At 35.1% G+C, this 26,916-nt stretch overlaps 1 protein-coding gene across 3 annotated transcripts in view; it reads right to left on the bottom strand.

Annotated features, from left to right (window-relative positions):
* LOC140159270 (metabotropic glutamate receptor 3-like) overlaps window positions 1-26,916 on the bottom strand; it is a 175,202-nt gene that overhangs the window by 2,957 nt on the left and 145,329 nt on the right. For all 3 annotated transcript variants that reach the window (XM_072182684.1, XM_072182685.1, XM_072182686.1), the window contains 3 exons: window positions 4,624-6,591; window positions 1,948-3,026; window positions 887-1,112 (listed from right to left, as the gene is read on the bottom strand). In XM_072182684.1, coding sequence (XP_072038785.1) covers window positions 887-1,112; window positions 1,948-3,026; window positions 4,624-6,013 — 2,695 coding nt within the window. In that variant the 5' untranslated portion in view covers window positions 6,014-6,591. The remainder of the gene's footprint in view (window positions 1-886; window positions 1,113-1,947; window positions 3,027-4,623; window positions 6,592-26,916) is intronic.

Raw genomic sequence — 26,916 nt, 5'->3', positions numbered from 1 at the left:
AATCCCGATGGTGGAAAATGACACTGTTGCAACATTGTCATCCATTTCATATGAGCTTAGTTCCTACCAACCAAATGTCGTTACATAGATAATATTATTGTGTGCATGTGCATTCACATTGTGTTTGTTTGTGTGAACTGTGTTTTGTTATGCAAGTGCACCGATATGAATGTGGGTGAGTTATTGTGAGATGTGAGTGAGTATACATGATTAATTAATCAACAAAAGTACATAACAAAACCGGTGTATTATTTATATATAATTTTCTCTTCGCACGTAATACTTGTCAGACATGCGTGTGACAATTTTAACAAAAAGCTGTAAGAAAAATGAAAGTGTTACAGGTGAGTGCGTGTCGTATTACGAACACAATGACATATGACAACACTAACACTTATGAACAAATCTGTCAAAAAATATACTTTAAATATTTCTTAAATATCTAATTATCATCACAAAAAATATGTGACGCTACTCCTACGAATATTCAGAAGATGATAAACGTTAGCCTTAAAAATCACTTTTTTTTACTCATAGTTACTTGGACTTTAGTAAGCTCAAATGCATTTGTTCCCTAGTGTTAGTGGAAGTACTTCGAATGGAACACTGTCGAAATATGTTCCTATTGGGTAAGGTTTAACATTTCATTGTGGGAATTCATTCAAACCATTTTACAGACATTGACTTTTGTTTGAAAGATTTCATGTTGTTGAATGATAAACTAATTAGATGTGGTGGCAAAAAACACATAACGCCTAAAATATTTTGGTAACTAAAAGGAAAAAGTTTTTCAGTGAAACAATCAAAATATCTCGAAAATATTATTTTCTTTTACCGTGAGCATTAAAGTACTAAGCTATATATATATATATATATATACACAAACCTGGTTTTCCGTGACCACAACCTGGTTGACCATGGTTGTTAACAGTTTCACCGACCATCCTCGTCCCCTGGGAGTCATAGTTCGACCTCCTTGTTGATTGTGAACTAAGTCTACGTACGTTCTTCTCAGGCTGGAAGACGATGATGTACACTTTGGGAGTAAACAGGCAACCAAGACATACAGAGGCGCTCAAACTCACTGTTATACATAGGGTTGTAGTTTGGACCTAGATATCAATAAAATAACAAAAACATGGCAATCTGAAGTTAAAATCTGCAACTCTTTTTAATTGTTTTACAAAAAGGAAGTCCAAGAACGTCCTGTTATTACCATAAAGAATATGTTATATAATAATGAAAGACAGAGATAAAAATAATTTATCACGTCTGATGTCACTGTCAATTACGATCCTTGATTGGATTACACAGGTTAATAGCGCGTAAAAGCAAGGCCGATTTATCTGGTCCCGATGGGAGAAAAGGAATAGCATAAAATGGCGAAAAAATACGTACTTTTACAAGGCAAAAAGCAACTTTTCTAGGCATTTTTGACATGGTGCCTTCGCGAAAGTAAGTTTCCTACTATAAAGACCTAGCTTTTGAGATGGTTTGTATGTTTGAAGGTGCAAAATTAACAATAAGGCGCCCGGTTATACCGACGCGTTCAGCAAGTCATCATCACGACACTTGTAAACAAACCGTGCTGGAGTTTTTGATTGACAGATGACGTCAGACGCGATCAATTCTTTTTATCTCTGTCTTTCATTATAGCAGTATGAATTCGGCAGAGATACGAATGACAGTTTACTATAAGCCGTCCCTATCTAACACGCTTCAGGCGATTCGCCAAGCGCAACTAGCGATCAAACTTTTTGTATTGTGATAAAATGTACATAGAGGGAGACGTCACTGACTTTTTACCAGTGGAAATGTTTATACTTAGATTCTATTCGACCATATTTACCGTGATTACATCGATATATCGATTGCTGCTTTTGATATATCGATATTTGCCGTGATTACATCGATATATCGATTTTTCCTTTATCTTGTAATACTCACCCTAAAATCACTTTGTGTTCCGAAGTAAATGGGAACAAATGCCAACCAAACAATGCAAGTAGTATACATAGTAAAACCAATAAACTTGGCTTCGTTGAAATTCTCTGGTATTTTCCTGGTTTTGAAGGCATAAATTGTACACAATGCAATGAGTAACATGTCATACACAAGTGAAACAGTTAACGAGATGTCTGTAATGTTGCACTTCAAAATAACTTGGTTTGAAGTATCAGAGTATATAACGTTAGTTCCAGGTGGCTCCACAATAAGCCACACAAGTTCACCAAATACTTGCACACTTATGAAAGCAAAGCAAATTACTATCTGTGATCGCGGGCTTATGTACTTAGGTCTTGCAGCTGATCTTGACGCGCCTTGGAATATTCGAGCAATGCGGTTTGTTTTTGTAAGAAGAGCTGCGTAGCAAATACAAAATGAAAGCCCAAGTCCTATTCGTTGAATAGTACATACAGATTGTGATGGCATGGATAAAAGAGGAAATGTCATCCCATAGCACATCAGTACCCCTGTTAGAAGAAGGTAGCTCAACTCACGACTGGAAGCCTTGACTACCGGGGTATCGTTAAACAAAATGAATACAATGATGACAAATGTTGTGGCCATAACACCCAGTAATGCTACTGCAATAGGAATAAGACTCCAAAATGTAGCCCATTCCATATGCTCTTCATCAAGCTTGAAACAACGTGTTAGATCATCTGTTGGCCACATGCCGTCACCACAATCCATACACGTGTATTCGTCCACAAGATATTCGCGGGGCTTACACTGATTACACCACCAACAGCACACTTCATCTTCTTGAAGTTTTTTGGCTTCACCAAATTTACACGGTAAACTACATTGTGATCTTGGAGGCCCATACTCAGTAGTCTTGGCGACAGATGGGTGAAACACAATGGAAGAAATGTCTAACTCAAGATTGTTTGACCATTGACCAACATTGACGTAATGGTATTCTGGAGGATCGGAATCTGGTATCCGACGGTAGTTCATGATGTCATATCGACCAAGACCATCGCCATTTTGATCAAAGCGAACCTCTGATCCTACAAAATCTGTGTTATTAAAGAAAATTAAAGCAAAAGGTAATCGTTCGTATGTAAACATCTCAAAAAAAGTAACTAACCCTCCTTGAATAATGGCCATTATTCAAAAAACGGGCTATTGTATTATAAATCTGTAAAATGCGTTGGAAACAGCATTTATTGTTGCGTATTTTGACACCTCATTTAATGTAGTGAGGTCCAGATTTGAAAGTTGCACTTACAACAATACAAAAATACACAGATATCATTACACAGATTTCCTTCCATTATACTGAATACAAATCAATAGAATTTGCAACTTTCAAATATTGAGTTACATTGATTTAAATGTACGCTGTGACGTCAATATTTAAACAATTAAAATCTGGAACTCACTACATTAAATGAGGTGTCAAAATACGCAGAAATAAATTCTGCTTCCAGCGCATTTTACAGATTTGTAATACAATCGCCTGTTGTTGAATAATGGCTATTATTTAAGGGGGTTAGTTAATGTTTTAAATGTTAAACCAGACCGTTTATAGTAGTTGTTGCAGAATATAACATATAATATAAGTTTGTTTCTCAAGAAGTGCATTTATATTGAGTTTAATAGTATAGCTAATGTTAATCGTCTGCTGATGAGGTTTTATATTAATCTTGAAATTCTTACAACAACAATGTTCTTCTAGAACTAGATAAACCTTAACACCAAATGAATTGAAAGTCTGTGAAGTGCTTGATAATAACATTAATTAGAGACAGATTAATAAGACAAAACGTAATTATGTAAACTAAATAAACATACATTTTTCAACAGGTTTGCAGTCTCAAATAATAAAGGAGACGAGTAGAAAAAGTGATCCTGCCCGGGAATCGAACACAGGTCCTCAGGTTTACAAGACCTGTGCTTTATCCACACTTGGCCACGGGAGCTTCGTGATTAGGCTGGTTGAAATTCGAATCTATAAGTGGTCACTTAAACTTTTATTTATTATTTGCGACGGCGAACCTGGTGTAAAATTATGTTTATTTATTAAATTCCCGTCGATCGTGCCACTATTTCTCTATGTAAAGTAAGTCGTTTACCGATTTTAATTACAGTGCGCAAAAGAATTAAGGTATATAAAAGTGACAGATGATTTGAACCAGCAGCCAATAGCAGCATACTTTTGCTCAGATTTAAGACCTCATTTGTGGAAATTGTTCAACAAATAAAGAAGCGACGATGAAAAACCCAAGGAAGATGCCAATTCAAAACTTGCAATTTGTTCCATAACATTTGATTTGTACACAAAACGTTCTCGAACAAGAGAATTAGCGCAAAGCTTTCCATTGATTATCACATTGAAACTAGCGTCGTGCTTTCAGTGATTAGAATATAAATGTTTCTTAGGTTTTAGATTGCATTTCTTTAATTTTAAACGCATTTCAATAAATGAGGTCTAAAATCAGAGCTACAGAGCTATTATTATTATTATTATTATTATTATTATTATTATTATTATTATTATTATTATTATTATTATACAAACACATTTTCATAGAATGCCCGCTTTTCGATGTGGAGGGTCAAATATCCTAAGCTATGATCATGATGATAAATTTATTATCACATTTTGCTTACCATTAAAATTGACATCCATGAGGAATTCTTTGAACATTTTTTCGCCATCAAGAGGTAACATATTGTCACATAGTTTGCCATCTGTAGTTTCATTACAAATCGTTCTCTGCATGTTATCTAATGCATATGCAAGAGCATAAACGGCGTCGACCACAAATTGTGTTTTCTTTTCTTGTTTGTGTGTTTTTGGATTCAGCCTCAATTCAGGACGACATGGTTCTAAAGTTGTTACATCTTGTGGGTTGCTATTGGGACCAAGACTACATCCCCAATATTGTTCCCAATATTCGGCAAACCAAGGATTTCTTTTATATTCTTCTGGACGCAAATTAAGAAAATATTTATCAAATACATCCATCTGACGAGTCTGCAGCTCAATGGTAATAGCGCCCTCTGCCACTGATTGTCTACCATGAGTAGGTTTGTCCTGGACGCCCCAACCATCACTAGCTAACCAGATAAATTCATCTGCTGTAAAATTAGCTCTTTGAGCCGCTGCAAGTACATTAGCTGCATCGTCAACGCTTGTAAATAAAACAATAACTTTGGCATTTTTTTTCTTCTGAAGGCGAGTTAACATTTTATCAAATATAGTTTTATCCGAGTTGTATGGTATAGTTTCTGAAGCAGCGATGCAAATATTTCTAGCGCCAGCTTCCCTTTCAAACTCTCCTATCCCCGATTCACCATAGGTTCCTTCTGACGCAACAGTGGATACATATGACCAATTAAACATAGCAACAATATCAGCAAGTGCTCGTGCTTGAAATGTATCAGGAGGTACCGTTCGTGCAAAATATTCAAATCGTGTTTTGTCTGAAAGTTGTAAACTAGTGGAAGCATAACTGACTTGAGGTATTTGAAACAAACGTAATAAATTGGCAACTTGAATAGACACGACGCTGTATGATCCACCAACCACACCACCTAAGAGTCCTTCCTCCTCTGTATCATCTGTGGTAATTGCCTCATCAACACATTCGTTGATAGCACTATCTATAGAGGTCAAAGATCCTCTAACAAACTCAAGAGATTGTTCTAAAGCGTAGGTATCTCTTGAACACGTATCTCTGATATCGGCTCCAAGGATGATCCCAGGGAGCAATTTGGTGTCATTATTAATTTTATCGATAGCAAAGAGCATAGCTTCTGCCCTTTGTATCCCGCGATCGGAATTAATTTTACCACATACTTCTGCGTTAGTTCTTCCACGGCTGTGGATTGGAAACAGTCCACCTAAGACCACGTCTCCTTTGACGTAAGCCCTTGTAGGAGGCCCCGTATTTTTTTGTTTCATACCAACTGCACATTGTGTTACGAATAGAAGTATCAGGTACAATTTAGCTTTAATCATCCAACGTACAATCCGAGATGTGACGAAGGATTCCATTTGTGCCGCAAACACTTAAAATCTTTCCGCACTTACAGGCATACGTAGCTTAAAGATTGTCAAATACAATAGATGCACCTGCTGATGGAATTCAAAACGAGCAACACATTCTCGAAGTTAAGCCTGGTAGGAATTTGTCATGTTACACCAATTTCACCATCTTACTAGCGCATTTGAAGAAGAATACAATGGTGCTTTTACATCGCGTAATTATTTATATGAACAACTTGGGGATATAATACACCGGGAATTATACATTCTGACGAACATCTTATAAATATGATACCCTTGAGTATCATTGCCAATATTTCAGTTAATAATGATTTTGCCGACTGTTAAGTGGCCAAATCACTGGGCGCCAATCTCAGAATTTGCGGCGGTTTTTTCTCGTAAAGCAGATCATTAGCTTTGGATGCTGTGACCCGTTTTGATTGATACACTGTTGTTAATCAGATTTCCTTAATCACTGGACGAACCGTCGTCTTGTGGCCCCTTAAAATTAATGCCATTTATCTTGCAAATGCCGACACCATATAGCTAGCATCCCAGTTCCTTCCATTCCATTAGTTAGATAACAACTGCAATAAACCAGAAAAATATCAAATGGGTGAGTACTTTTAAGAGTAACAATAAAAAATTTGAGTTTAGTTTGACGTCACTGCCACTAGCAGATGTATAACTTTAAATAAACCAAATTATATGACTAGATTATAAACACAACTTTGTTATTGATCATTATTAAATTGCTGGACAAAATGAACTGCAAATATTATGAAACACCTTGCAGTCTGGGACTAAACATGTAATATATATACGGTCAACAGGAGACAGGCGAGTGTAAGTGATGGCTTTAACACCAAGCATCTGCTTGATAATCAATAATAGGACGGCTATTTGATATTACCATATTATCACCGTATACAAACGCCTGTTAACTGAGAGGCTACACCAAACCTGTTTTCACCATATAAAATTTCACTCAGATGATAAATGTTTTAATTAAACATTCTGCAATGTATTAAATTGCAAGAGCAGCTAGAGTTTCTGTAGATGGATTCCTAGTAGTAGTACCACATTTTATCGCGTCTCAAGTGCGTACTTCCACAATGTAGTAGTTGCATAAGAATGTTGAAATTTTTAGTTTTGTCTGATTATCCAACCCATTTATTTTTTTAATGTTTCAATTACTCTTTGGTGTAATTTAATAACTATTTCATATATTTTGTCTATGTAATTACGCTGCGCAAAAGTGAACTTCCAATGTAGGATGTAAAACGTGAGCAATATTACTGAATATTGCTTCAAACGGAATGATATTAAATATTACGCATTGTCACAGTGTATTTGTGTATAAAACTCATGAGAAATTCATTTCCATGATCAATTGAACATACATCCTCACTTCAATAAATAACATTACGATATAAAGAGGTCAAGGTGAACGATACAAAATTGTTTTGCAAAAAAACCTACTGCTGCAAAATATGAGCAACCTTTTTTGCTTTCTCAACAAACCAAGGTATTGTATAATATTAAATAGGTTATAAATAGCCACATGAGGAAAGAACTCTATAAAATAATAACAAATTTTCCAATCGAAACTGCTGGCCGTGAGGAATGCAAAGGATCTTAATAAGTGTGCATATGCACGAATTGTAAGCTTACTTTATACTCTATAGTCGCTAATAGCAAGCAATTGATTTTTGACCCATGAATTGGAACGTCCTTTTCAAATCTACAAGAAACGGTTCATCTCATTGGTTCGATTTTGATCGCTCCCCAATGGCAATTGAGGTATTTCTACTGCAAAAATGTGAAAACCATTTGACCTCTCAGACAGATTAATACTACTCATTTAACGGGACGTGTTAATTCATTAATTAGAGGTAATTCTCTGATGAATTCATCGAGTCTTTTACTAATCAGTATTCATGAATAAAGCGATAGAACGAATTCACTATGCACGGTACATTGCATGTGAATACAACATTAGCTATTACGATATTGAGATGTTACTAGTGATTGCATCTCATGTTCATTGTTGTTGATGGAAATCAGTAGCATTGACTAAGAGTATTGATAAACAACAGCATCACTATTGTATTGAGCACATTATTAACATCCATTGTGTTCATATAATTTCGGGACTACCAGTCTACTACAGATCACAGCTGTAATAAATACGTCCATGTGGTGCAAAAACTTGTTTTTGTTTTTGTTTCCAGGGGCGTAGCCAGGATTTTTTTGTGGGTAGGCTGATACTTTTGTTTCTTCTATATCCTGGGTCCAAATTTAGTTTATTTTACTAGGGCACCTGCAGCCTTGAGAGTACCTGAAGTCGTGACTGTAGTCATGAGAGCATTATGATACTGCACTATACAGTAAGCCAAAAAAATTAAGGTACCAGTTACGTTCACCCCCTGTATATCCTAAACAACGGCAGATATGTCATAATTGGAACCAACAGCCAATATCTGCATCTTTTAGCTCGAATTTAAGACCTCATTCGTTGACATTGTTCAAGAAATAAAGACACGACGATCCAAAAACCCAGGAAGATACAAAAGTTGCAGTTTGCCACATTGCATACCCTATTGATTTGTACACAAAGCGTTCGCGAACAAGTTAACTAGCGCCGGTGCTTTCATTGATTAACACGAAAAACTAGCGTCGTGCTTTCATTGATTAGAACACAAAAGTGCAACTTTTTATTTCGTATCTTCATCAGGTTTTGGACTCCCGTTTCTTTAATTCTCAACCAATTTCAACAAATAAGGTCTTAAATCAGAGCTAAAGAGTACAGGCATCGGCTGCTTGTTTTAATTTTGACACATTTGTTTTTATTTAGGATATACGGGGGTGAACACAACTGCTACCTTAATTCTTTTGCTTACTGTATGGTGACCCTCTTGTTCCCGTTATAATGAGGTGTCCTTTTTAAAATAAATTTAAGCCCAACCGGGCATACTTTAACGTTTGACCCCATATGACCTATAACCTTGGATGACCTCGGTTTGATATTATGCAACCCGTCATAACTTCTAACCTGCTCATGTTATGACAATTGGATTGACACAGTCGTGGAGAACATCTTGTTAGCTTCAATTTGATACCGCATTTGCTGCCAAAAGCTCTAAATTGGCAAAGATTGATACCAGTATTTTGATATTTGGTGGATCTTCAAAGTTGCAAATCAAAACAATCACGCATGCCAAATGTCATATATTGGTATCATTTTATTGTAAACTTAGAGCTTTTGGTAGCAAATGTGGTGTCACATTGGAGCTACGAATATTCTGCATATGAGGGTATTGATCAAATTACCATAATGTGTGCAGGTTCAGCTTTAGTTACGTTAGTGTAGACATTATTTTTGTGTTGTGTTTGCAACGGTAGCACTTGCATTAACAAGCTCTTCTGCAATGACTGGCTCAATAGTTATCATGTTAATTTTGTATTATACATGTACCTTATCGTACACATTATCTTATTCCGCACAATAGTAGTAGGATTATGACATTTCATACCAGCAAGCTTATCGTTTGCTCTATCTAACATATGTAGTAGGGTATCAAATATGGTCATGAAAACGCAACCAATAAGCTTCTACATGCATAGAATGATCTTTGAGTGTGTTGGGTACAAAAACTCATATCCACAACTTGAGGTCAACTTTTGAGCTATGCTTGTTGGATGTTGGTTATTGAACTTTGGCATGGGAGACCAGGTCATTTTCGCTCAGTGTGTACGTATTATAGCAAACTTCCCTCAAGGTCGAATGGCATCTGATTCACTTGAAACATTAAAATAAGGTGTAAAATGCTCCGGATTAACTTCAGTAGGATTGGTCATTATTTTTACATTTATTGGGGATTAGTGAATAGCTTATGGAAATTTGGAAATGTTATCATACTTTGAAATCTTGTAATCTGGAGGGTACGAAGATTATCATGCATATTGGCAACGTGTTTGCCACTATAGTTACTTATTTGTTGAGCATTGAAAACCTTTTTACAAAAACAGAAGGACTTGTTAAACAAAGATCAAATAGTCTTTTACAAAGTTAAAAAGATTGAAGAACATATAAATAATCCCAGAGGCACTCATCTTATATTTTGCTTTGGGTGTGCCGTGAAAATATTTGAGGGTCTAATAAACTATAATTGGGCCCACTTATAGGATGTGGAGCTAAGAAATTCCAAAATCTTCCAAATTTCAGGTGAAGAGCTATCTGTCGGTTTTTTTACTCACGGTTAAAGAAATGGATCATGATCTCCAAATGCGGGTCTTCAGAATTGCCGGAGAGCCTGAATCGGGACCCTTGACTAGCGCATATACCCGTACCACCTATACATGTGAAAGTCCCCTCCGGGACCATGACAAAGGCGAACAAAGGCGAATCTTCAATAGCCTCAACGAATTATCTAACAATTGAATACAGTCTTTTATTAACGTAATTATTGGATGCTCATAAAGGCTTTATTTAATAAATATCTTGGATAATAGCATGATTTGTATCTGCCAGCAGGACTCTACATGTAAATACATTTTAACCCAACACTGAAAGACAAATAGCTCTAAAACATTGAACATTAATTAGCAGGTACATTATAAGATGTGGCTGCTTATTACGTATAGTGTAAATAGTCGCTGGCACCTCCACGAAGGTGACAAAACAATTTAATTCAAGCTATTCAAATATGGTATCCTTCTCACTGACTATTAATTATGGTTTAACATTTGCAAAATATAAGGCTTCTTCGTATACCCTTAAGGTGAAAAGAATATATGTTCTTACTTGGTTAAGAGGCTGTATTTCTGATTATAAAACATGGAAGCTGATAATTCAATTTCGTTCCATGGTTGCCAATGATTTCAACGCCCATTAACATGCAGAATGCATTTGCAAAAACATCTTGTAAAAACATTCAGGTAGTTGATTACACGTCTAAGTGTTGGATGGAAATCTTGATTTGAACTTACAAAAACATATACCGATCACGCATTGTATATACGAAAATAAATCTTAAATTTGAAAAAAGAGAGAATATGCAAATAAATGCTTACTTTAGCTACATGCATTAAACATGCGCTCATTGATCATTAGGAAAAAAAAGTATAAAACATAATGCAAAAAAAAGGGGTTACGAATTATTCTTTGTGTGATAATAATTATATCAGTGTTGAAAGTTTGATGTTCTCGATAACCAATCACGATATTATACTATTTAATTACATTATACATCTTCCTTCTTAACGCCCACATTATCACATGCTCTGATAATCTCTCGAAGACGAAACTGCCATTCCAGGTACATCCCCTCTCTATTGTAATAAGACACACGTTCAAATTAACTGATTTTTCCGTGTTGTTTGATTGTATTGGTTTATTGCACTCTACAAATTCGGCACACGGTCTGAACTCATCCTAACGACGCTATCTCTATTCTAATTCGTAATCAAAACCCATAAGTAATAAAAGTGAGTATTTCTGCGTGATAACTTGCCAAGCTTGAGTTATGATATATCTGTTAATTAAAGTAAGCATATATTCCCTTGAAGATTAAGAATATTCATAATCAAAACTTGCTATGCTACTGAGAGTATAGAAAAGTGATTAAGAGGAATTTCTAGTGTAAGCCTCCTGTTAATATTGAAAAATACTTCTCGGTTCCATTTCTTTAACCGAATAACATTTTTCTAAGATTGTAAATGTTAACTTTCAAAGGTGAGTAAAAGTACGATAATAAATCTTAGACCGTCCATGGGTACTTAGGCTACTTTCCTGTATTGATTATTCAGTCATCTCCTTCTTATCTTAAACATCTCAAAAAAGTAATTACCCCCCCCCCCTTAAATAATGGCCATTATTTAAAACCAAACTATTGTATTACAAATCTGAAAACTGCGTTGGAAGCAAAACAATTTTCTGCGCATTTTGACACCTCATTTGATACGATAGCCTAGAAAACACCGGTCAATTTAATGTAGTGAGGTCCAGATTTGAAAGTTGCACTTTCAACAATACAAAAACACTCAGATATCATTACATAGATTTACGTCAATTTAGGCACTATTTGTATTGATTGATTGATAGGTGATATAACGTTTTAAATATTATAGTCATACAAAACATTTGAGAACAAAATGCAATACAGCCACATAAATAAATGCCTTGTGCATTCTAGGTGTATAGCTGTAATATAAACACGCACATGCAACATCATAATTGAACCTTTAACAAAATATAACACTTAAGAAGGTATACAAAATATTCCATCAAAGCGAGTTAATTAACAACAGTTTCGAGGTCAAGCATGATTATGCATTCTCTTCATAGTGATATCTGGGAATTTTATGTTCCTCCTCTTTCGGCAATATCGTCGTTTGAATGTGTTGACGGCTAGACGCATCTTGTTCAACATTATCATCCTCGTTCACTACAAATGTGAAGAATTGAATTTCAAATGCATATAGCTCGACATGTAGGTTTTTGTTATCATAAATCCCATATTCACAGATTCTTGTCAAATAACGCATGAAGTGAATTGGGTTACAATATATAAATGTCAATGGTTTGATTAAACAAGTCAATCAGCGCAAATACATTATGATAAGCAAATACCCAATACGTGCATGTTCTAGAAAACAGAAAAAAATGAAGGACCCGAAAGGAGTCATGTTCGATATGTTTACTCTGTATTGTCATTCTCTTCTCATAAGTGATAAGTTGTTGCTTTTAAAGAGAAACATTTTTCAAGTAGACACTTGATACAAGGAGTGAGTGATATATTGAAGTTTGTGATATGCGATTCAGCTGCACTTAATGATAGTATCCATTAGTAGTATAAAATAAAGTCTGCGTTTTATTCAAATGACAATATCCTCTAGACGCTAGCCTCAACAAACAAATTATGTTATATATCTAGCTGTAACTATGGGCAGGCAGGCCTTAAGATATCCACGTAGTGAATCTTTTGTGACACTTCACAAGCTGCCATGCATCATTATGTCACCTTACTGAATTTGGTAGTCCTACGTTACTATAAAGGCCCAGCCAAGGTCCTGTGGAAATATCTAGTTTCATCGAGTGGTACTAACACCTTTTTCAGGATGAAAAATAAAATCGTAATGCAAAATTAACCGTGCAGACCAATTTACTTCGGTAACACGTCTCTGATAGGTATTCCAGAAAGTATACATTGAAGATTAATTACCCCTATTTCTACAGTATGTTTAAGAAGTCTTATTTAAGCTTAGACTTTATATATATTTTATTATGCTTGTTGATGTATAAAGGTGTAGTATTTTTAAGCCTCTTTAAATTTTTTATACTGATTTCATTATATCTCGGTGTATCATTATTTTGTGATCATTTCGTTTTTATTGTAAAGCGCATTGAGGAATCTGCGATCCACAATGATATATATAAATGATGTTTTATTATTATTATCATTAGTAGTAGTAGTAGTAGTAGTAGTAGTAGTAGTAGTAGTAGTAGTAGTAGTAGTATTGTTATTATTATTATTATTATTATTATTATTATTATTATTATTATTATTATTATTATTATTATTATTATTATTATTATTATTATTATTATTATTATTATTATTATTATTATTATTATTATTATTATTAACTTTAACAATGTCCCTGACTGGGGAAAAGGAGCTTTTTCGTCCTCTAGTTTTACGTTTAACAACTGTCTCGAACTCTTGTCTATCATACTCATCTGCCTTTCCGATAGCTAACGGTGTTTGATAAGTCCTAACTTGCACGGCAGGTGGTTCACCAAAAATACATAGGTCAGACTTGACACCAGCCAACAGGCAATGCTGCCAAAATCACGCTGGACCCTGACACCGATATTGTAAATCAATTTCTGGAGTTTTAAGTCTCTCACATGAACACCTTTAGATGACACAATTGTGTCAGATACACTGAGTCTCAAACACTTGTAATGGCCTGTATAAAATAGGTATGAAGGGCAACACAGACGTAAGTAATATATTAATAGCCATCCAATTAGGTTTCACGTGGTGTTGTGAAATTATTATGGATCCTTAACAATTTGGTTCATAATCATTCAATAAACTCTGCTTCATTTGTAATATATATTTATGATAAATTGAAATATCAGAATGAGTTACAATCTTATGTAAATTATTACATAAATATATTTGAATTTAATGTTCAGGACATTCTTGAACAAATAAATATTTTGAAAACTATGTAACTTGAGTAGCCCAATACAAAGCACTTCCTAACTGTTGATGAATACATGATCACTGTAAACCTTTCCATAGATAACTAACATTGCCATCGGCGTTAGTCATATTGTAAGGAAAAAAACAGTTACAAATCAGCTTCAAATGCAGTTCCTCTAATATCCCTGAAACGTACCATTGTTCAGCCTATGAACTGATTAATAAAGAGCATATTTGGGTATTTCAGAGCAGAAAATCACAAAGAACCTTTAAGAACTTCAACAATTAGATTTAGACTCTTATTAATGTAATTACTGGATGCATATAAAGGCTTTATTCAATTAATGTTTGCATAATAACATGATTTGTGTCTGCCAACAAAACTATACATGTAAATACATTTGAACCTAACACTGAAAGACAAATAGCTCTAAAACATTGAACATTAATTACTATAGGTCCATTATTAGATGTGGCTGTTTATTACTTAAGTGTAAGTAGTCCCTGGCACAAGTTGATAAAACATTTTACTTCAAGCTATTCAAACATGGCATCCTTCTCACTAACTATTAATTATGCTTAAACATATGAGAAATATGATAATAAATCACCTCAACGATCCGTATACCCTTAAGGTGAAAAGAAATAGACATTCTTACTTGCCTAACAGGCTGTTTCTCTGATTAGAAAACATGGAGGCTGATAATTCAATTTCGTTGCATGGTTGCCGATGATTTCAACACCCATTAACATGTAGAATGCATTTTGCAAAAGCATATTGTAAAAACATTCATAGGTAGTGATTACACGTCTAAGTGTTGACTGGGATCGTCGTGATTTAAACTTATGACAACATATCGTATTGTTTTGATACGATACTGAATCTTACTACACATGTACTGCATGCAACGTGTCAATACTAGATTACTCAGTTGGTAGAAAATGGTATAGAATTATGCAAAAAAGATTACGAATTTCTATTCATGTAATAATAATTATATAAACATTGAAAATTTGATATTTGCGGCACAACACTATGTTATTACATTATACGCCTTCCTCACTTAACGCCTAGTATAATATGCTCTGATGATCGCTACAAGAAGAAACTACTATTTTTAGTACACGTTCGCTTCATTGTAATTAGACACACGTTCAAATTAACTGATTTTTCAGGACTGTTTGATTGTAAATAAGATTATTACAATCTACAAATTCGGTAACACAGTCTGAACTTATCTTGATGACGTTATCTCCATTCAAAACTCATAATTAATAAGTATTTCTGCATGATATCTTTCCTAGCATGAGTTATGATATATCTGTTTAATTCCCTTGGAGATTAAGAATTTTCATAATCAAACTTGCTTTGCTACTGGGATTAGGAAAGTGATTAAGAGCAATTCCTATTCCTTATATAAGCCGCCTGCTAATATTAAATAAGCCACAGAAAATAACGGGAAAATATTTATATAATTATTGCTATTTCAAATTTAAAGGCGAGTCACATATGAAAGTTCATTTGATTTATCGTTTGTTCATGTATTATATTATTAATTCCTACCCAAAGTACGCTTATGGGTCTTAGAGCGACCATGTGTATTTAGCCTACTTTCCTGTATTGGTTGTCGGTCTCAATCTTATTATCTTATATAAGGTCTAAATATCTCTTCAACATCAAATCAAAATAATGTTTCTTATTGTTTTGACAGCTATCGAAAAGAAATAATATATGGTATTTTTACTATTTGATGGGAATTCATATTATCAAATCCATTTTGGATGACATATACCTTGTTACAGTTTCATGCTGCTACGCAGCACCTCATCAGACTACCAACCCAGCTTCTTCTTTCCAAGATCAAGTCTGAATTTGCCATGGCAATAAAGTCTGCTATGTTATTTTATGTTCTTCTTCTTCCGGCAATATCAACGTATGCATATGCTGACGTCTAGATGTATCTAGCAAAGAGCTTTTAAATAGAAATAGAGTCGCAATAGATTATATAATCTTTTGTTCGTTTGATGCCGATTAGAAGTTGCGACAGGCTATTCATAAAAGTGGTACCATTGTTTCAAATAAAGGGGTTCCGCCATTAAATTGGTCACTGATCCGGCATCATATTAACGCTCTACACAACAGGCGAGTATCAATAAGTGACCACACTACAGTCATGTGTAAGGGCAGTCATGTGTAAAGTGGTACCATTGTACTCATGTATCCCAAATGTGTACTTGTGTGGGTCTGAAGACTATGAGGAGGCTTTAGCTGTCGATGCAATCATCTTTACCACCTACCGGACGATAGGCGTTTCATTTAAATAAATTGAATGCTCTTAGTGATCGATTACACATTAGAATATGAAGGCTGCCATGTCCAGTCCATATATCTATATTACACTATAATGGTAATCGCTATACGTATACATACACCACATTTCGCCATAATGCATTTTAGAAACGCTTGCTGTTAGAATAAGAAAAATTTTAATTGTAATTATTGCACAGATCACGGCGACCCTGTGACCTTTCCGGAAAAAGCCGAGTGGCAGGTTTTTCAAATAAATATTTTCTGTGTAAAAACTGTACCATCAGATAGGTAATGGAATATGTGAATATTAACTGTACATCTATCACAACAATTTTTGATAACAACTTGCGTCACAATTGATCTAGTATAGAAGGTAGAGAATTTATTTCAATCTTATATACGCCTTTTTTTTTGAAATTAAGTGAAAATTAATTCTGTAAAACTGTATTTTTTAATGTAATTTTCACATTAGACCCGACAAAAGATTACCGTTTTGTTGTTATGATAATCTAATCTTTTTATTTCGTAAATAAAATTAGGGTCTAATGTGGATTTAGGATGCAAACTGGAACAATCCAATGCCTTGTCAAAAGCATTTGCTTCAAAATGGAGTTCGGATGCACTTCGTAATACAACTTCCGCCACACTACGGGAAACCACATGCACAGCAGAGCACGTGGCCGATATCAAAATCGATTTTCTGTATTGTGTATGTAGGCCTATTCATAGGACCCTCGTATTAATTGTCTCTATGCGCTTAAGAATTCAACAATATAAATAATGGTAGCTTTATTATATTACACATTAATGTTTTAAGCCGATAAAATTCCAAAATATGATGTAGTAATGAAGTTGCGATTTATTAATAATATATGTTTACATTTTCACAATGACACTATCAAGTCCTTCGTGGTCGAGCGGTCTAAGGCGCTTGTCATATGGTATACCGTACGTGATAGCCAAAGCGGTGGGGCGTGAGTTCGAACCCCGCCTCTGCCAAACTTTAAGTAAAATTTTACTTTTTAAAAATTTCATATTGGGGAAATGTGACTGGGAGAATTTATGTATGGCGTGGAGTGGTGTGACGTATACATGTAAGTATAAGTATAGGCCTATAAAGGTTGTTTTTAAGAAATTTCCATTTAATTTTATTTTAAGAAGGATATTGGTATAGAAATAGTGGCGTACCCAAAGAGGGGAGGGGGGGGGGGAGGGGCAGATTCACCTCTGTGAGAAGTCTTGGGAGGAGGAGGGAGGAAGAGGGGAGGGGGGGATATGGAGAATGAGAGAGGGCTGGAGGAAGGGAGAAATAAAAAGATATAATAAAGACAAGTAGATAAATAGAAATATAAGGAAAATGATGGGAATGAGAGAGGGAGGGTGAGAGGGGACAATGAGAGCGATAAAGTGTAGGCTTAGGAAAGAATAAGTACAGAGAAGGGAAAAGAAAGGAATGATGAATACATTAATTATTAGGCCTATATAATAACTAAACACATAACAGCACTGGGCAGCCATTCGACGATGTCAATGCCTTTATTCGTTACGAAATTAAAACGCCCAGTCAGATGTATTTCACACCTACCAAACACAACTCACCCAATTTCGCAAACTGGACGTTGAATGTACACTCTCATGAATATTGATTGGCAACATTTTTCAATATGTCAGCGCTCTAATCGGAAACAATAGAACAATAGACCCTGCAGAGCGTTGGTATCTAGTACCACCTTTTCATCCTCGTTCACTACAAATGTGAAGAATTGAATTTCCAATGGCAATTCGACATGCGTTTTTCTTATCCTAAGTCCCACATTCACACATTTTTGTGAAACAACGCGTAAAGTGAAGTAGGGTACAATTCATAAATGTTTATAGTCTGATTAAACAAGCAGGTCTGCGCAAGTACACAATGCTAAGCAAAAACCCAATACATGTATGTATTAAAGAAAAATAAAGGAGCCAAAAGACATATCCAGAGTCATACTCGATATGTTTACTCCGTATCATTTTGTGATGTCCTCCTTTTCTCATAAGCGATAAGTTTTGTAAAGAGCAACATTTTTCAAGTAGACACTTGATACAAGGAGTGAGTGATATATTGAAGTTTGTGATATGCGATTCAGCTGTACTTAATGATAGCATCCATTACTAGTACAAAATAAAGTCTGCGTTTTTATTCAAATGACAATATCCTCTAGACGCTAGCCTCAACAAACAATTCATGTTATATATCTAGCTGTAACTATGGGCAGGCAGGCCTTAAGATGTGAACCTTTTGTGACACTTCACAAGCTGCTATTCATCATTATGTCACCTTGCTGATTTTTGATAGTCCTGTGCTTCTACTAAGGCCCAGACAAGGTCCTGTGAAAATATCTAGTTTCATCTATTCGCACTAACACCTTTTTCAGGATGAAACACAAAATATATCTGAATGCAAACTAATGGGTACAGAATAATGTACTTGTCTCCAAAGTGAGTTCCCGGAAGTATATTTTGACGATTAATTACTTTTATTTCTAAGGTAAGTCTAAAATGTCTATTTAAATTTCGACCTAAATAACTAATCATCAGAGATATTAATATTCCAGAAGCGAAAAATTAAAGGGTGGTTAAAAAAAAAGTACACACATTTTTACCAAACACTTTTGCCTTGCTCCTAAAGAAATTGTCGGTTTTAATATTTACACGTATTTATTTGACGGATGAAAACCTTAGGTGGGTTGGTATTATCCCAGCTTCGTAGATCTAGGGTTAATGGTCTAAACTCTATTTTGTACTGCACATTACTTTGGAGCAGCTAATAAAAACAATTCCTCCCTGTATAAAATGCATTATCTACATTATGAAGCTCTTTGAATAATGTTATTAGTGCATTTCAATCCGGGATATTGTCATCACATTTGTTTCGGTAACATTTTGAGTTGGATATAGCAAATCAGACACTTAGAATCAATCGGCACTTCAAATACAATGTCATTGCCCGCATCACAAGCACATAAAACGACTTGTGAACATATTTCATACATTCATTTGAATATCTTACACAGGCTATAAGGAAGCTTTAAAATATGGTTATTTTTATATTGACCTCCTTCGCTGTTATAAATTATACAGATAAGATCCCATCAAGTTTTCTAAGCCTGATCCGTTCAGTTACGCATATCAAGTGTATTTCCGCACAAAGGGACTGCCTAATCAAACGAACAATCAAACTGAGTGTTTTGTCTCACATAAACCACACTCCTACCACACACCGACACCGCCTGGCTAATAATTATTTGGTGCAGAAGGGACACTAAAATGAATACACGGGATCGATACACGTGAATTGCTATGCACGATTTTGATATCAGACGAAAATCTTCTGATACCGGGTTAGAAAATGATGAATATCTCCCGTCATGATTTTTTCTCAAGAAACCAGATTTGGTCTCATAAACTTGGAAATACGTGTTGAACAGATATGATAGTCGCTAGAATGCGCTTTGAAAATTGGCCGTGCGCTTTGAACTCAAAATTTGACCATTTTATATTGCGTTGGTCCTGTTATGGACTACAGCGTGCAGCGTGTAGTACAGCTGCACTCACTGTAGGCAGTATAAAAGTCCACGACCATTGACCTCAATGGGGTATACAAGCTTAATCACGCACAACCAAGATCGATTACCCGGCTATTGTGAGTAGCCTTAGTTATGTCCCTCGACTAATTATTAGTTTAAAAGAGCTTTAAAGGTTTGAACCAAATGGCTAATCGTGGCTGTGGATTTAACCTACCATGGCGATTCCTGCCATGAAGATATAGGGTCGAAGACACTGTGTACCACTGATTCTGCTCCTACACAAGTCGTTTAAAACAAGCTACACTAAAATTCAAAATGTATTTTAAACATATTTTCCAGCTTCTTATAAGTGAGCAAAATGTGTGTTCAACAGTGTTAACAATACATTCATCTTCTTCAAGAAAAGGTGTCAAAATGTGCTATACCATACATACATTACCTAGCATTTTGTCAAATCACATATTGTGATAACAACAATGACACCGTATCCATGGTATGTGGCAGCTAAAAGAATAATAGCTATAGTAATAAGTGGTTATATACTTACTGCGCTACGTACTGAATTTTACAATAACCTCGAATTAAAGTCAGGAAATAAGAGAGTTGGTTTCCTCGCGTCCAACATTTAACGTTTAACCCCAGTCTCTAACTCCCTTACACTCAACATGAGTCGGTTATCAGATTCGTTATGTGAACAATCCAATTTATTTATACTTTAAAATCCGCAGTCAGACCTACAGAAGCTGTTCCCTTACTGAAGACAGCCCTCTTTAAATACCAAAGTTTGTAAGATACCTTGTAAAATCATTTCACTTTCATTGACTCTACTCATCTGCCGTTCCTAGTACGGAACGGTGTTTGATAAGTCATAACTTGCACGGCAGGTGGTTCGCAAATAAGAACTGACACCGGCCAGCAGGCATTTATGCAAAATCACTCTGGACTTCGACACCGTTATTGTACAGACATTTCCGGGCTTTTAAGGTCCCTCACATGAGCACCTTTTGATGACAAAATTGTGCAGACACATTGGTCTAAGAACTTGGAATAGCTTTGACGGTAGGAAAATAAAATACAGATGTCCATTTAAGATTAGCAACTATTTTAAACTGTTGCGATTTGGTAGTTCACAGCATCTTGTGAATGATAGTGAGCTTTGACAAAAAATTGCATTGATCATTTCATAGCGAGTGTGTAATAGAATTCAAATATCACAGTTAATACTTTTTAGGTCATGTGGGTCTTGAGTTATGTTGTAACGAGGGGTGAAACATATTAACAACAATAAATCAAGCAAGTCTTCAAAGTATGTGATTTGTAGATTGAACTTTTCCAAAACATCAAAGTGTTATTTTTCAATAAGATATATATTTAAAAGATCATGAAAATCGATATTTTGGCTGCTTCGGCCAATAATACCGCGTCTACCCTTATCAATACAAATTTGTTATTGAAATCTAACACAATAATCACTTTTTTTTTCTGGAATAGGGAGTAGAATACAACCACTAACAGACCCATGATGCAATGGGTGGTGGTGGCATACCATTACCTCCACACTCTGCTATTACCCTCATGCATTCTCGTTCTCATGTCTGTCCTTATCATGTGAAGCGCTTAACGTGAGACAACAGCGGATGCAGCAACAATGGTAAAGATGTCTTTTTACTGCTAAAATGAGATTACATCGCCCTCATCGTTTTACAAAATGCAGGGGCAGTATGTGTGATTAGTCACTATGGAGAACCACGAAGATATATCTTAAGACAGAATCGTAAATATCATGTCATATCCCTGTAACTTCATCAATAACTGATTCGTTTAATGCTTATCTTAACCTCGAAACCAGTTGACTACTTATAGACCATTCGTCACTCTAATGGGGTCACTAATGTGTTCACTCAAAAGAATATCTCCTGGTCATTTTACAATGGTTTATATAAGCTAGGTCAAGTGTGTTTTTTAACGTATCCGCTTGTGATCCGTCAATAATTGATCGCGGTTAAGATGACTTCTTGGGTGCACTCAACTTTATAGCGTCTTTGCATAAACTGTGTTAATTGCAGGTTAAGAAAGGTTCTGTTTAGAAAACTTGTAGAACGGGTTAAAAATCATGGCGCCATCCTCCTCCAACTGACTTATCCTGTTGAGAAGCTTTACAAAATCTATTTTTCTAGTATTCCTGATACATTTTTTTATTTATGATCTCGTTTGCAGTTAAGTAAAAAGGTTGTTTCTTTATAGCCACATCGTGGGGTGAAAAACCCGTAACTTGATATTGGTTGTTCTTATGAGAGTAGATTATTAAGACTGACCGGGTACTAAAACATTGAAATCGTACTAATAAGATTACGTACTGACTAGCATGTGACAAGGGACAGGTATGAAACGCCGTAAAACTGACTGTCATGACATCATGCAACTAAGTACAATTAGCGAAACTGGTTTTTGTTAATTGGTATTAGTCCCGGTATCGATCGACGCTGAGGGCGTGTGCATTGGCCGGCCGTTGACGTCACAATTTGACTCCGGAATAGTTTTGATGGCCATTCTTTCAAATGAAAACTAAATATGGAACTTATCGGGGTGGATTAAATTGACAATTGTATTCTCTTTGAGTTGAGGAACATTTAGATACCAAAATCAAATATATGTTGAATACATTATACATCACATAATATTTTGGATTTTGACGAGCTAGTACTGAGCGGATTATGTTTACAAATAGCCTTATTGACTTTTAAAAAAACCACCAAAGCATAAAACACCATGGACAAAAAAAAGTCGACATGTTTGACTTACAGAACTAGAGTTAAAAAAAACAAAGAAAAAATCATTAACTATCAAGTCGGTGTATTAACAATAGAAGTTCTGACCGTTTAGCCCAAACGTGGGATACGTTGGACAAAGCTGGTTCCTACAGTGTAATTGACCCTAAATGGGCACACTCCTACGCATCAAAAGTAAAGGCTACTACCACTTTTTAAAAGGTAGTTCTCCCATTTTACTTTTTTTTTCTTCTGGTATAAATTGATTTGTTTATTGACTCCAATCTAATCAATTGAGTTGAATTTACAAGCAATAACGTTAAGAAGGTGACCCACAAAACATCAAAACATTTTGTTTAGCCTACTTACCTTGGATAATAAAAAAAACCACTTTTCTTTGGCGGGAAAACTCATCAAGCATACTTTCTAAGGAGACAACGCGTCGCATCTTTTCATGTAACTGCTTTTCATAACACGGCGCAAAACGTTTCACAAATGTTCTTGAATGATTCCTCTTAATATAAAAGGAAAAGGTGTTTGCTTTTTTTGCTTAATGCGCAGGCAATTTTACCGTCTGCTGTTTCCATCTTAAAACGTCGTCTTTGAACATGATGCATACATGACTAAACACAACTTTATAGCGTAACCATATTAATCGTACGTTCTTTGCTTGTTTGTCATTGAGATGCAAAAGTTTATTACAAGAAGAACCCTGGGAAGAACTGTATTACCAAATTCAAATTTAATCGCTGAGAATGAGCGAATGCTTTTCGACCAATGAGTTTTCAAAGCAGCTGTAGGCAATCTACATCATAGGCCAAAATCAATTATCAGTCGCTCCGCGACTGAGTGTGAACCTGCTTAAGAGCTATGTGTACAGGAAATTCGCCATACATCAAAGACAACAACAGAGGAAAGCTTTTGAGTCCTGAGAGACTTAATAAGCCTCAGGGAGTATATTTTAAGAAATAATTTGTATTCACATAACAAGGTGTCACTGTTTATATCCACACACATATTACATGATGATTATAATCACTCAAATGGAATAAATAAAATGCCGGAAAACTTGTCAGACTTAAGCGCAATGACCATATATTTGATTTCTTAATTTGTATTCATCATGCTCGAAGTAATATCAATCACATGTTATTATTTACCGGTGAAATCTCAAAATGATCCATTTAAGATGGCTTGACATTCAAAGTGCTTTCTACCAATCTTTATCATCACAAATGGTGCTATAATGACAACGCTGAATGTGTTGTTCCATTTAAAATGAAGAATATCTTCCACGGGAGAATATGACTTTCAAATGAAATGAAAGCAAGAGACGGCTTCGTTTGACTTTCATACACCCTCTGAAAAAGATTCAACCTTAATCGTCCACAGATGGATGGTACATTTCAAACCGAGTTGGTGAATGTGCTAATTCTATTTGAAATTCATACGCCCCCGTTGAAGATATTCCCACAATCTTCTACGGGGAGTGGGAACTTTATATGGATAAATATGCAATATCTACTATGCTACTGATAAGCGGAAAAGGCCAAGGTGTTTCATTGAAAAACATCCATCCATATTTGCCTTAAGGGGGTACTACACCCCTGTAGTAAATTTGTGACTATTTTTGCATTTTTCTCAAAAGATAATAACACACTGGTAACAAAAGTTATGTTTATTATTGGGGCAAGGAATCCAATTACTAAACTGAAATTTCAGTGACTTAAGACAAGCGGTTCAGTATATATGATCGGAAATGAGGTACATTCTAGCGGTACCTCTTTTCTTATCATAAATAACGAACGGCTTGTCTTGGGTCACTGAAATTCCAGTGTAGTAATTGGATTCCTTGCCCCTATAATATACATAACTCTTTAATTTAAAAAAGAATGGTTCATTAAAAGGATAGTACTGATGGTCCTTGTCTCTGGGTATAGGATGCCCATGATCATCTAGAAGAGGCTTGTTGTCAGGGCCCTTAGCTGGTGGTATTCCCATCCTATGTGTCTTCAGAGAGGATATCTGACATATATCATCTTCAGAAAGTGAGAAATCAAATATCTTAAAAATAGCAGTGTGGTATTTGCTATCTTACACTCTAATTCCGAACTGTTCATTTAAAAGAAAAATAGTATCCCTACTCATTTATTTTAACACCGTCACTTCGTTTTGATGACATATACTGTTCATTTTGTTTAGGTATATAATCACTTTGAACCGACAATCTTATCAAAATGAATAGTTTCTGTTTTATTGTAACAAGTAACTATTCAAGTTGACAAGATCTTCAACTCATTATTTGACAAGATTTCCAATTTCAATTTTGATAATATTCTATTTTAAAGTCCCCCTCTGACAAGACAAAATATTCAAATTTGATTGTCTTGGCCTTTTTGACAAGATTAACTACTCAATTTTGACAAGAATCTATTCATTTTTTAATAACAAGGCAATCTTATCAAATTTGATTTTACTTTTTGGAAGTAATGGTGGCTCTGAAAAGAGCCGGGTTTTTTTGGAAGCGGTAGTATCTTGAGTTTAACCGCCGAATCCATACAAGGTACGCCCTTGGCGTTTCGGAAAAGGTTTCTTGTCATTTTGATGAAAATATCAGATTCATTTTGAAGAGAAATCTGTTATGTTCCCATCTGAATAGTTTCCCTTGGTAAATTTGACATGTTCAAAAATGAGATCGTTTTAAGAGTGTAGTTACTTGCCAATTTTGTACATGCAGGAGAATATTGTTCAAAAGCACCTGACTCGCAGTTAAACATGCATTAGATGTTATTTCCTTACTGATAATAGTCTACTTGAGAATATGTCAGACATGTATTTAGGTTACACGACTACACATTGACGATGTGGCAACAAACTTGAAAATCATTAAATACCCAATCAAAGTTGTTTTATGTAGATAATGTAGATGTGCAAAGAAGTAGAAAAAGTTTGTATGAATAACGTGAAGGAGGATGTTTCGATTTGATTACATATTAATTAAATGATCTTGATACATACGCCTATAATGTTTCATCAGGATATTTCATTCACTTTTGACATGAGAGCGAAAAGCGTGAGTTTGGATAACCCATATACAACTGTTTGCATAGTAAGTATGTAAACACATTTTGACAAAATCCAAATAAAGCGTCTTTTAGGCCTGATATTTCCGAAGATCAATGCAAAAATAATTGATCGGACCAAAATCCGTTAAGACGACATATTGCACACAACTAAAGCATTTGGTTTTTGTCTTTTTAAGCTTATATTGCATTATGTCATTGATAGATCACCAACACAATCATCCTCGACGCCTTTATTATTGAAATTCATTTTACCCTTTTGATGGTGAGTAGTACCTTTGTTAAACTGGTTTTATCCACAAAATAATATTAAACCTAGTAAAGATAAGACAAGATTCTATGACAAGATACAGATGTTAGGAAATGTCTATTAAACTCAGGTTTTGAACTAAAATGAATAAGGAGACAACAAACTCCGACTAACTTTACAGAGCAAAATTATCTTTCCTTTTACACATCAAAATAAAATACATTGAAAAACCTTAATTTTTGTACCACTTGTACTTCTACAGTAATTAAGTTCATTTGATAAGTATTTTATTTGTTTATCTAACTAACGAAAGGAACGAGCAACGAATAGAAAAGAGCAATTACAAGATGTCCACGGAATCAATCGATAAATTCACTATACCCGTGACCGTTATAAACAGAAACAATTCGTTCATCAGAGACGTTGCACCTGCCTTGAAATTAATTTACCGTCAGTAATTCACGCAAACATCGGAATATTAAGAGCTGTTCTGTAGGGATGGGCGGTACACTTGACCTAAGACGTGTTTCAATGCACTTTTTCTGCTTTATGAAGACACGCGCTTAGTAGATCATCAATAAGAACCTTTGGTTTTTCCCTGACGGCAAAAGTGATACTGACGGTAGGCATATGAAGAGGAAGACAAACAACTTTGCTGTTTACCGAGAGAAGAAAGATCTAGGATTTGTGACAATCAAACGGTAGTTACTAAGAA

Source organism: Amphiura filiformis, chromosome 8, assembly GCF_039555335.1.
Source record: "Amphiura filiformis chromosome 8, Afil_fr2py, whole genome shotgun sequence".
NCBI lineage: Eukaryota > Metazoa > Echinodermata > Ophiuroidea > Amphilepidida > Amphiuridae > Amphiura > Amphiura filiformis.
Note: the sequence above shows the minus strand (reverse complement) of the source record. Positions and strands in the feature narration are given on the sequence as shown.